The sequence below is a fragment of the Molossus molossus genome, unplaced genomic scaffold, assembly GCF_014108415.1.
Source record: "Molossus molossus isolate mMolMol1 unplaced genomic scaffold, mMolMol1.p scaffold_m16_p_9, whole genome shotgun sequence".
Taxonomy (NCBI): domain Eukaryota; kingdom Metazoa; phylum Chordata; class Mammalia; order Chiroptera; family Molossidae; genus Molossus; species Molossus molossus.
In genome coordinates this window covers 59,567,048-59,580,282 of record NW_023425403.1, presented here as the reverse complement: position 1 = coordinate 59,580,282, position 13,235 = coordinate 59,567,048, and the positions used below count along the sequence as shown (strand labels likewise).

The window sequence follows — 13,235 nt, the reverse complement described above, 5'->3', positions numbered from 1 at the left end:
TATTTAAAAAGCTCTTAGAAATGCAGTAGGAATCAGTTCACAAAGAATGAAACACAGTGTGTGTTCTATGGCTGCCCTAATTCAAAGCAGAGATGAGGCCCCTGGCAGTGCAGCAGACAAGGCAACACACGTGCAGAGGGCACAAATCCACACACATCACACCCCGACTCCTGGACCCAGGCAAAGCTGGCTGCTCCATTTTTTGCCATCCTCTGTAAGATTACCTTTCACTAAGTGTTTTGAAGTGCTCAGTAATACTATACAATTAGTGAGTGAAACCTTTTCTCCAATATGGGGTCCAGCAAAGCAACTGTAGCCAGACTTACCAAAACCAGATGGTCATGTTCACTGACACACCTCTTCTCTTGCCTTTCTGTTCCTTTGCTTAACACTGTTACCCCAATTGTCCTCCCCAGTACTGAAATCACCAGTGCTCGCCTGTGCTATCTGTAAACACTAAACTAGGTAATAAAGAACATCAACATTCTTTATCACTGCCTGTGATAAAGAAATTTCTGACTTGGGCATATAACCATCAGCAAGACATATATCAAAAAAACAAAATTCGTTAAGAACAAAAAAATGGCCCTGGCCAGTTTGGCTCAGCGGTAGAGCATCAGCCTGCGGTCCATAGAGACCCGGGTTCGGTTCCCGCTAAGGGCATGTACCTTGGCTGCGGTTTGTCCCTGGCCCTGGTTGGGTTGTGTGGGTGGCGGCCACTTGATGTGTCCCTTTCACATCGATGTTTCTCTCTCATCCTCTCTCTCCTTCCTGCTCTATCTGAATAAAAAATGGAAAAATGTCCTCGGGTGAGGATAAAAAAAAAAAAAAAAAAAGAATATACTTTAAAAAAAAAAAAAAAAAAAAAAGAACAAAAAAATGTAAAGAATTGATAATAATTTATGTATTTTTCTAGGACTGCTAGCAAGGTTAAAGGGAGGGTCTACTCCAGATTCTTTGGCAAATTTGGCCCTTGACTGGATGTGGAGATTCATACCAGGCAATAGTGCTTTACCACACTCACACTCATAATCACAATCGTGATAACTACACTTACAGTAACCATATTTACATGTTCACACAATAAACATATACTTATACCCATATGCATCCTCACACTCATTACTGTATTTATACTCATGCTAATACAGTAACTACCCTCACACAATAACCATCCTCACCCACACTGACACTCATTATAACCACACTGACACTCATAATAACCATACTCTCACTCACGCTCCTACAATAACCACACTCACAGTAACCAAATTCACATTCATAACCGTACTCCCAACTTATACTCAAGCTCATATTCATGATAACCACACTCATTCACACCACTCACACTCATAACCACACTCATCATTTCAATTATCAAGCTTCCTTGAATGCTAATATTTCTCAGAACATAGTTCTCAAGACACTTCCTTTCCTCATCAAAGCAGGTTTAGTGTATAAAACCTAGTATGAAAGTTGAGGAAACCGTTAGCACTTATTTATGGGTGGAAATATTTTAACTGCACATAATACATATAAAAACGTTGGATTAGAACGGAAAAGACAAAGTGCATGTTGACTTCTTACACAAATAGAAGAAATGTCTTAATTTTCTTTTATTGTTTTATTTGTAAATGTAGGGTTCTTGGGCAAGATCTCAAACTTGAAAAAGGATCATAAGGCACAGCAGAATAGTATGCAGAAATAAAGTGAGACCTATCATGACTGGAAGTTGAAAATAATTTCAGCTAGAGGCCCAGAGGAAGCCTTCTAATTCCTCAAGGCAGAACCATGGTGAGTGCAGAAAAGGTCCCCCCATGAAGGGCACAGAGAGTTCCAATGCTACACTAGCCAACACCCCCATGAGGGTCTCCATAGCCCTCCCAGTCCCCTAAACAGCAGGAGAAAATGACAATAAAAGAAAGGCAGACCCTTCACAGTTCAAAGAAGCTGATCTGTATTTTTTATGTCACAAACAGAAATGTGATTTTCCATTATTTCTGAATTTACTGGAACGAAGCACAGAATGACCAATCTGACACATCCAGATGTTAAGTCACGCTCACTTTCGCTCAGACCTCACCTCTTTGTAACAGAGAGCAGCTGAGGGCCGGAGGGGAGGTGCAGGTCGCAGACAGCTCAGACTCCATGGTTTCGGGGTTTTCGGAGGCTCCAGGGGCCCCCAGTTGATAGTTGTGTGTGGAGTGCCGTGGTGGGAGGGGTGGGGCAGCGTGTGGTAGGCAGGCGTCAGTGGCACCGGCTTGCTGTCTGCATGCTTGCTGGATGGGGTGATAGAATGGGAGGGGAGCTACCCAGGGGAAAGAACAAGAAAGAGAATATTCGGCATTAAAGAAACCTGCATCAAATATACTTAGTTTCACTGTTAAAACGCACCCAGTGAAATAACCCCCATGTTATCCTTTTTCTTGCATCTCTGACCCCAAACAGTTGGATTCTGGGATGTCCCCACGGTTCTGCTTTCAGGCTGTGGCAAAACCTGGGTAAGGAGGCAGCAGGATGCTGGGGTCTAAGACCTGGACACTCATTCCATCGCCACTTTTATTTGCCATGGAATAACATTTGCAAAAAGGTATTTCATCTAATACAGATATCAGAATTTTATTAAAAAAAAAAAAAAAAAAAAAAAAGCATTCCTATACTAGGAGTGAGGTTATGGGGGAGGGTACACCTCCCCAGTCAAGTATTACTCAGTGCCTGGTGATTTAGGGGTGAGCAAAGTGAAGACTGGCCTGTTTCTGTTTAATAAAAAGGTGACACAGCCAGGCCCATTTCTGTTGATAGCTGCTTCTGTGTTACAGAAGCAAAGTGCAATTGCAACACAGACCATATTGCCTGTAAATCTGAAAACATTTACTATATTTATTTACAGAAAATATCTGTCCCTCTCTGGAATAAAACAAGTTATTTTCTCAGAAAAGTCAGCTTTACTCAAAACAAAGTTATAAAAATCTAATTTCTCAAAAGATTATTATTATTATTATTATGGATTTGCAGTTTATTTTTATTTTTTTGTTAATCCTCAACAGAGGATATTTTTCTATTACTTTTCAGATAGAGTAGAAGGGAGGGAGGGAGAGAAAGAGAACCACTGACGTGAGAGAGAGACACAGAATGGCTGCCTCCCACACAACCCCATCCAGGGCCGGATCCTGCAGCCCAGGTATGTGCCCTTGACTAGGAATCAAGGGCCAATGCTCTAACCACGGAGCCAAACTGGCCAGGGCTCAGAAGACATTATTAATTGAGGTTTATATTCCTGGAAAACCCATCACATTGACAATTAAATGAGATAATGTTAAATAAATTAAGTAATTCAAAATTAGCCAATAACCTCAAATTAACCCAAAGCAATAAGGCATGCTTAACAGAAGGAGTTGAGTGGTTCTGTGAACTGGAAACCTTAGTGAGGTCAGAAAGCTGAACAATATTTGAAACACATGCTTAAAATAAGAAACCCTGGCTCTAGCTGATGCCACAATATTCAAGGACAGAAAAATAAACTTTCTGCAGAAATCACACAACTGTCCTGGTATGTGCATGAGTGCTTGTAATATGCTGCACAACTACAACAAGATTTTTTCAAACTAAATAAATTCACAAAGGAGAAAATTATGTAAAACATCCCTTCTAGCAATAATGTAGTAGTAATATTTAGTGGTTTTCTCCTTACTTGAAAAAGTGACAAGAGGTATGATTTATGCTAAAATTAGATGATTATTCGAGCTAGATACAGCCAGATCACAGGGAGAATACATAATTCCCCAAAAAGCAGCTCCCAAAAAGAATGCACATTCCAAAAGCCTATATGTGAGGAACAATGCCCTCCACACAGTGGGGACTTACAACTCCCAGCTGACAGGGTGCCTCCCTTGCCACTGAGTGACATGAAAAGGAACATTAGAGGCCAGGGTCCAAATATAGAACAAACTTTACCTGATAAAAAAATTTTATAAAGTTTAGTTTTGGACTATTACAGACAATCTGAATGAAAAGGCACTTTCATTTTTCTTTATAAACACACACATACATATATGTCTTTGGAATAAATTTAGTACTATGAAAGCTAAGCATCTTTAGTATTTTTTAAAGTATGGAGAAGTTATAAATGGCAGAATCATTCAAAATGAAACATCAGCTAAAACAAATGAGTAATTTTAGACTCCAAACTGCTGAGAGATTTCAAGTAAGATGATGACACCATGTTCAGAATGTTATGCTACAGCCATCCTTCCTGAGCTAAAACTAATACTAAAGATAATGAATGCAGAAGTGAATTACATGGTAGGAAATGTCCTAATAAAGATCATAGCACTCTAATAAGGATGTGAGAGAAGCCTACCAACTAGAAATGCTATATAATCATAGGTCATCTGTAAAAAGGTGTGCCTGGTTCTTCAATATTGTTTGCTAAAAATGAAAAATGATTCATTACCTTAAGCAAAAAAAAAAAATGCAATAAAGAGAAGTTTCAAACAATGATACTTTGGTACTGCTCTATTTTGAAATGTTTAAGTACCTAAAAAGCCAACAAGCTGAGCTATTGAGCTTTTCTAAGTAGAAGTGGATTTCTTAAAATCAAAATAATGAGTCAAGCCCGGCCTGCGTAGCTCACTGGTTGAGCGTCGACTCATGCACCGCACATACCCAGGTTGTGGGTCAGATCCCCAGTGGGGAGCATGCAGGAGGGGGCCAATCAATGTTCTGTCTCATGGATGTTTCTCTCTTTCCCTCTCTAAAAAATAAAAATAAAAAAGTAATCAATAAAGAAAAAAAATTTTTTTTAATAAAATAATGAGTCAAAAATTACATTTTAATGCCTTCAATATGATTCTGGTCATAATCATAAGTACTTGTCTTGTTTTGTTTATGAAACATGTTAAATTCAGAAAAGAGCATGCTCTTGATGTTTCAAGTGAAAACCCCCAGTAAATTAGTCTCCAAGGCCCACTCTGAGCACAGAAGCAGATTCCTACCCCAGTGCCACAGAACTGCATGTGACGAAGCACAACTTAAGGCTGTCTTACAAAAGTGATCACTGTGAAGCTATTCACTATTCAGTGGAGATAAGCAAATGTTTGCAGAGAAATACAAGGCAAGTATTGTGCGTTCTTGATCCAGATGTTGATAATTCTTCAAATTACTTGATCACTTGCTGACAACTCAACCAAAAGCTGACCCTGGAGTTAGGAGGCAGGGGAAGTATGAGGTCCTTACGGTATGAGACGGCACAGAATGAGGCTTAATGGGGGGGTTGCTGACAGATGTGACTTTCGTTTGCTTCTGTAGATGGTCCACCCATTCATGAAGGTCCTGCTGGTTGTTGCATGACACTAATATCCGCTCAATCATGCTCCCTAGAGATGAGAAAAACAGGCTGAAATGGGAAAATAAGTAGAAAGTACACACATGCACACACACACACTCAGAGAATAATCCAACAAAATTAATCATCAGCCCTCTGAAATAGTCAAGCAAGAATCTGTATACAAATAGTAAGCTGCCTCTCATCACCGTGACAGATAACATCCACAAAGTTTTTGCCTATCACCTGATATTTCAAATGCATTTCTATGATTTTCACTGTCTTCAAGCTTTGTGATTGTCATTCCTGTCGTTGGTAGCTTTCCCTAAAAAAGACCCCCCCCACAAAAAAAAAACAATTAGTGCTTTTCTAGTAAAAAAAAGGTACTGTTATTAAAGTAAATACTAAATAATTTTAGAAATGACATAGGAACTTCATTTGTAAACCACAAAAGCTGTTTTGTTTGTACCAGATGCAACATATAACAAAAAAATCTCTATCTCAAATAAGTAATCATAATACTATAATCAACAAATTGAGCCAGCATAAAGGTAACAGAGCAACAAACCAGAACACAAATAAATTCCAAATGGTGCGTTACTCTAAACATAAATGTGAGAACACAAAAACATTACACATTATGGTAAAAAAAAAAAAAAAATTAGAATCTTTAATAGCTATTTTCAATTACATGTTTATAAAGAGGAAGCACTTGATTTGCCTCATATAGAAATGCAGAGAAAGTTTCATGTTTAAAGGCAAAATAAGGGGGAAATTGGACAAAGAGGAACTGTACAACAGTTATACTTGGTTGTCCACCAAACAGGAAGTCAGTAGTTGTGCTGGCACTGCACAAAATGCAGAAAACGGCAGTCAACCTGTCTGTTCTGAAAAGAGAGGACTTGGGAATTGAAACGAGAAAAGTCACTGAAGAGACACCGGAAGAGGACTACACGCAGCCTTGAAGGATATTTAGTCCTCTCCAAAATGTCAACTGAGACATTTGGTTCACACCAAAAGGTCCTTGAAATTTGGTCTTGTCAAAATGGTACGCTCATAAGAAAACATCCTTCGGTTCAAACAGCCCATACAATTTATTTTTACTTTTGGTTTACAAAATTAGTACATTATAAGTTATTTTTATTGGTCCAATGACTGTGTTGTGGCTGTATGGCCAATGATAACCGTTACTGATTTGGTAGCCTAGCTGGTAATGGCAAGGGAGTTAGGTAGATGGGCTGGTGTGAACTAAATGTCTCCACGAATACATCCTGGTACCTGGTAACCAATTAAGTCTTTAGGAAAAGTCTCTCAGTATTTGGGGCCAAGCTGCCTGCAAAGAAGGACTCTTACAGCACCTCTGAAAGCAGCAGTTCTCAGCAAGGTAAGAAGGAAGCGCTGCCCCACTAAGGACACTGGCAAAGTCACAGAGATGTGGGTGTTCCTGATGCCTACAGAGAAGGCCAGGGGTGCTGCTGAACATCCTACAGTGCACAGAACTGGAATGATCCAGTGGACCACATCAACAGTGTCTGGGCTGAGAAAGCCTATCCTGACGTTTGGTAGGTGAAATACTAGCCAGTGCTAGGTCCTCCTGTGGTCAGATGAATTCGAAAAACGCTGTAAACTGCATATTCCTTTCCAAAATTCATAACACACAGAAGTGTATTAGTAGCTTTCAGAAGTTCTACAGAAATAAAGCTGTGTGATTACATTTAACTTAGCAAATCAATACCAAGGGATAGACACCGTTCCGGTTGTTGCGAGATTTAACGCTTTTTAATGTCCCTCAAAGCCAGGAATAAATATTCACAATACATAGGTCACAGCATTCAGAGAGCGACACTTCCCAGGAAATTGTGCAGAGTGGGAAAACAGGTCCTACTGGTGGCATGAGGTCTCCCGCGGCACATCAATGTGAACATCCAGAGCAAATGCACCAGCCTGGTCACTAGAGGCCTGACCTGACCCAAAGGGCAACCTCTGCTTCCTCAGGTCAGAGCAGGGCCCCATCTCATCCTCCTGAAGTATAAAACATGAAACCAGAAAGTGCTGACAAAAAAAGGACTCAGCTTTATGTTTATCAGGGTCATTTAACAAAGCAGAAGTTGCCAATTTGAGGGAACCCAAGTAGCTGCTTTATCAGCCATGAACATCTGTTCAACAGAATATTTACAAATTAAGAGACATTATTTTTCTGGGTTTGTCCATATATATTTGCTTTACAAATTTAAAGTGCTCCTTTTGGAATAACTGTGTAATGACAACTCCTCCCTGGATGGCAGACAAAGCTTTCAAGAGAGACAAACAAGCTGTAGACACTTTGACTCAGGATTCACTAGTGTTGAGAACAATATGAAACAACACACTATTCTGAAGAAATGCAACCCAGAGAAAACAAAGTAGTGACTGCTGAAGCAGTACCTGATGACTGGCCAAGCCTTTACATAGTGAAGGGAAAGGCATTAGCTTCTATAGCTCACATAAAAAAGGCAATAAAGCCTTGCCAGAAGCACCTACTAGACATACAAGGAAAATATAATCTACTTATTACTAGCATTTTAAACTACAGTCAGACCTCTGTATCCACAGGTTTCACATCCACAGATTCAACCAACTACAGATCAAAAACAGTATTTTCTATCCATGACTGGGAATCTGAGGATGAGGAGGGCCAACTGTATGAATTGTTCTATGCCATTTTATATGAGACTTGAGAAGCATCTGTGGATTTTGGTATTTGAGAGGGGATCCTGGAACCAGTTCCTTGTACATACTAAAGGATGACTATATTAAAAAAAGAAAAAGAAAAGACCCCACCTTGCATTTTCTTCTTAAATCCTCTCACATCTTCTCAAAGAAAGTCAGTGAAATTATGAAAAATAAAGGTGAAATGATCATTTACTACTACTTAAATCACCTGACATCTGCCAATGTCTCTTACAGTGCTACATCGCTTATGGAACATCTCAGCCTAAAGCACTGTCCCACTCAACCCAGCCCACAGTGGCTCCCACAATGGCACCACAATGACCAGGAAAGAAGTGGCAACTTCGAGACATGATTTCAGGGGTGATGGAACTGGCCTTGCACCTGTGTCCTGAGGAGATTAACTCTACAAATTTCATTTGTTTCCTTCTTTTTTTGCTTAGGATCAATACAAAAATGTTTATACAGTGACATCAAAATACACAGACAGGAGCTGGGTGTACACATCTGAATGTATGACACTATGCACATAAATAGGTACAGGTCGTATTTAATGCAAAAATATTCCTGGAAATGATTCTTAGATCCACAATAAAATATAAATTTAAAATGTGTTTTACCTGATAGATAAAACCACTCATCCTGGGACTGGCAGACAACATTAGCAAAATATTTGGGAAGAGTAGAAGATATCTTTCATTCTTTTCCTAATGTAAAAGAACAAACAAGTCCAAATAATTTTTTAAAAAACATATACTTAGATTTAAGAACAAATATTTAAACTAAGTCTTATGAAACATTCTACTGTATTTCCTGTTTAGGTATTTCTCTCTACCAAATTATATTAGCTAAATTATATAGAAATAAAATTCTTAATCTCACAAGTAGTCCATGTAACATCTTTTTTAAAAATATGGTTAAGCAGTCCAACTCTGCCATCAACTCTCTTTCACTTAAAATTTCTTTTTTGTATTGAGAAAAAACAAAAGAACTTATAAAAATTTAGTGGAGAGAAGGGGAAACAAGCGGACCCCTCATGCTAAAAGATGGGTAGGATAACATTTTTAAATCAATTTTGGTCTATTAATAATTCCTGGCACTTCCCAAAAACTCCCAATATATCAATTTAATGTTGTTTGCATCCATCCATATACTTTACATGAAAGACTTGAAAGCATTATTTATGTATTACAAATACTTCACATCCATAAGGTAGGAAAAGCCAGAGACCACAAGGACAAAAATTCCCAGAACCTAGGAGACACAGATAAAGAACAAAAGATAGTCCTTGTCACAAGCTGCCATTTAACCACTGTCCACAAAAGTGAAATACTAGGAAGCAGTGTTCCCAAGCAGACTCCATAAGACCAGCCATATGCAAAATGCCTTGAAAAGGATTCTATACTCTAAAGAAGTTGATGAAAACTATGTAGTGTATTCCCATCTTAAAGACGCACAATATAAACTATGAATTTTCAGCACAGGCTCTGAGAAGCCCTGTCAAATAGAAATCTTTACAACTAATTATAATCTTTTCAGTCATGATCATAACAACTTTGAATCATTTTTTGAGTAATGTTTTGTAGATCTAATATTACAAAGAAAATACTTTAGAAAATGTTTACATAGATATTTAAATAAAACTTAAAAGTGCATAATTTAAAAACAATCTGGAAAGATTCGGGTTGTTTTTTTTTTTAAATCAATGTAGCCTAACCTCTTAGTAAGTCATGATTTTTTATAATACCTAAATGAGTACCTAGAGGGCTGATATCATTTTTAAATTTCACAGGCAGGAAGGAAAATGCATTGTGTATGTAAGTTTCAGTTTTCTTACTGTCCTAAAAGTTTCATGTTTGAAATGGATCATTAGCATATTTTGATCATGTCGATTATATTTTACAAAGGTAGAATAAAATTCAAAAAGAGATACTAGCTTAGTGAATTAATGAGCATATAACTCATGTGAATACTGAAACACAAACTGCTCAATTTTCACTGTGGGGATATCACAAGAATCTGATTTCATCTCTCACTTAAACCAAACCTGTAAGATAACTGTGATTCCCATAAACAAATGACAATTAATATATAGACAACAGAAAAGTATAATGTTCTATCGAAAACCGATTTCCTAGAATGACAGTGTTGGTAAGAAGCCCATGTCCAGAGAGGCAACATACTACTCTGTGGCTGACATTTGCAAAACTGGACTCCTAACGAGGGATCTAAAATCCTGTCTGGACACAATTTCTTAGTTGACAGTGATACAGATTTTGAACATAACTGCTCTTGGCTGTATCTAAACTGGTTAGGTATTCCACAATCAGCTAAGCCTCTCTAACATACCAGAAACCACATTTATATTTGTCAATGACAAAAGGCAGACAAAAAAATTTTAAGTTAGAAGTCCTATTAAAATGTTATCATTGAATATTCCTTTAAAACTCTGTATTATACAGTCATAAAAACTAACATTCTAAAGTATTTATAATTTTGACTGTCACTGAGGAAACTTAAAAACCATTTATAAAACATAAATCATTTAATGCAAAGTATGTTCAGCTCTTAATTTTTATCCAACGTATTTTAATGGTTTCAGGGAAAAAACTGAAAGACTGGAATAAGAACAAAGTCCAATAGCACATGGCTGGTATCCCCGCATGTGCTTCTTCCACCACTGTTCCCATCTACTCTCTGTACAAAGGGACAGAAACGGGTCATCTCACACACTTGCAGTGCAGTACCTCACTTCCAGTATATTGAATCATGACCTGGGACATGTAGATTACATTGCCCAGGGTCTTAATGTCATCTCCCTCCCAGCTCCGGATGGCTTCTGTTAGGATCTGCAACTCCAGCTCTTTCCTTTTCCGTATGTCTTGACACTGGGCCTAAAAGGCACAGAAAAACACTATTAGAAGAGACAAACTGCCCTAACCAGTCTGGTTGAGTTGTTGGAGCATCCACCCGCTGCAGGGTTCAATCCCTGGCCCCAGTCGGGGTCGTACAGGAGGCAACTAATTCATGTGTCTCTCTCAAATTAATATTTCTCTCTCTCTCTCTTTCTCTCCTTCCCTCCCACCCACTATATCTGGGGAAAAAAAAAAATCAATGGAAAAATGTCCAATATCCTCAGGTGAGGATTTAAAAAATAAAGAGACACACTTCCAGAATCGTAAGTTTTTATATTTTACTTCTTCTTAAGACAGGTAATCTACTGAACAATGTGTTTAATTCACAAGTATGGAATCAAGTAAAGACAGGAAACTCCATTCTGGAATAAGAAACACTATTTTAGAAAAATAGAGATTTTGTCACTTATAGAAGAAAAATTGTAGACTGGAAAATAAAATATTTTGATTTTATTAATATCTGCCAACATAGAAGACTGAGAAGAGGGGAAAAAAGAGTAAGTACCATTTGTGCTATCAGTAAGGTGCATATCGCATTAACACAGTCAGTAAAACAGCATGACAAAAAATACAATGGAACCACCAGTATTCCATTTCACACTCTATCAATAAAGACAATGGAGGTTAAAACATGTTTAAATCATTTTCAAGTAGCTATAGCATCAATTATGTGATGCCTTCTAAAAATTTTAACAATTATCATTTCATTGTTCTAATGTCCAAAGTCTAATAAAGCATGAATATGTATCAGTCATGGGATAACTACTATATGTATGCTCATTTTTTGTTATTGTTAATCCTCACCCAAGGATATTTTTCCATTGGTTTTTTGATAGAATGGAAGGGAGGAAGGCAGAGAGAGAGAGAAACATCGATGTGAGAGAGACACATCAATTGGTTTCCTCCTGCATGACCCCAACCAGGACCAGGAACCGAACCTGCAACCAAGGTACATACCCTTGACCGGGAATCGAACCCACCAACGCTCTAACCCCTGAGAAAAACCAGCCAGGAATATGGACGTTCACGTTTATTTCAACAGAATAAATCTGAATTATACTTCACAGGTAATTTTTTTACCATCTAACTTTTTTAGCTGATAAAGTTTTTCTATATTCATTTGCCATAATACTAGTATTTGCGAAAAACATTCCATAAATACACTTAAGCACTTACTGAAAGGTTTTTGAAGGCAGTCATGGATTTTTGAATATCTTGTCTATCTGGATGATAATCCTTTGAATAAAAGAAACACCATTAGCTTTCACAATAAAAAGTTTTTCTTAAAAAGGCACTCTCTATAGACTAGCTTGAATCTTCCAATACTTTTCAACCTGTAATACATCCTATTTTTCCCAGTATTAAAGTACCACCTCTTATTCTTTAAGGGAATCATGGAGCCAGTGGCCTTAGGGGAAATAATAATTTGGAAGACAGAAGCCAAGAGCTGGAGTCAGAAAAACAACATCTGCTGTGGTGAATGCAGACAGCACACACCACACCCACTCCTGACTTACACATAGCCTCTGCTGCTTTGGCAACAGGCAAGCAGTTGTGAAAAAGACTGATGGCCTGTCCTTTGGAGAAAAGGTTCACCAAACCCTAGCCAATAACTTGAACCCAATGTCTGCAAGACCCATAGCCTGTTATTCAGAAATAAGATAAATATATGTATCTTTAATTACATAATATTTTTAACATTATGTTACTTTACAATTTATGCATTTAATATTTGTCTCTAAATGTTCCTGATAGGACTCCTCAATGCTATCAGCATTTCCTACCTTTTGGAACTATTTCTATCAGCAGCAGTGGGTGAAAGAGATAAAGGAGCTGGGATAAGGAGAAAACACTTCCTATTTAACAAAGTCATTTGAAAAATCCATTAATTAAAAGAGTTTGGTAAACTCTTTTTGTTGGTTCTGGCATCTAAAATAAATAATAATTTCTTTCTGAGGTGGGGGAGGCAAGATAGGAAGAAGGGTGTCTTGGAGAGGGGAGAAACATCTGTAACAAAAAGAAATAAATCTGGTTCATGTAGAAAAAAAATAATTTCTTTGACAGTGGCTAATGAATTCCCAGTGAGACACACATGATAAGCAGTACCTCCATATGTCTCTCGAGCTCCTTGAGCAGAGTGGGGTACTTATCCAGGCGCATGAATGGTTTGCTGAGGCCAGTGGTCAACACGAGAATCCCTGGACTGTTGGCACCTTTCATCTCCATGAACTCTCCCAACTCCTCACTAAGCAACAAGGAGCCAGCAATGAAAGAATAAGATACCGCTG

General features: G+C 38.0%; 1 protein-coding gene across 5 annotated transcripts in view; it reads right to left on the bottom strand.

The window, feature by feature from the left end:
* Positions 1-13,235, bottom strand: part of ARHGEF7 (Rho guanine nucleotide exchange factor 7) — a 142,359-nt gene that overhangs the window by 23,194 nt on the left and 105,930 nt on the right. For all 5 annotated transcript variants that reach the window (XM_036250363.1, XM_036250364.1, XM_036250365.1 and 2 more), the window contains 7 exons: positions 13,054-13,192; positions 12,124-12,183; positions 10,780-10,926; positions 8,653-8,739; positions 5,570-5,648; positions 5,236-5,375; positions 2,084-2,308 (listed from right to left, as the gene is read on the bottom strand). In XM_036250363.1, coding sequence (XP_036106256.1) covers positions 2,084-2,308; positions 5,236-5,375; positions 5,570-5,648; positions 8,653-8,739; positions 10,780-10,926; positions 12,124-12,183; positions 13,054-13,192 — 877 coding nt within the window. The remainder of the gene's footprint in view (positions 1-2,083; positions 2,309-5,235; positions 5,376-5,569; positions 5,649-8,652; positions 8,740-10,779; positions 10,927-12,123; positions 12,184-13,053; positions 13,193-13,235) is intronic.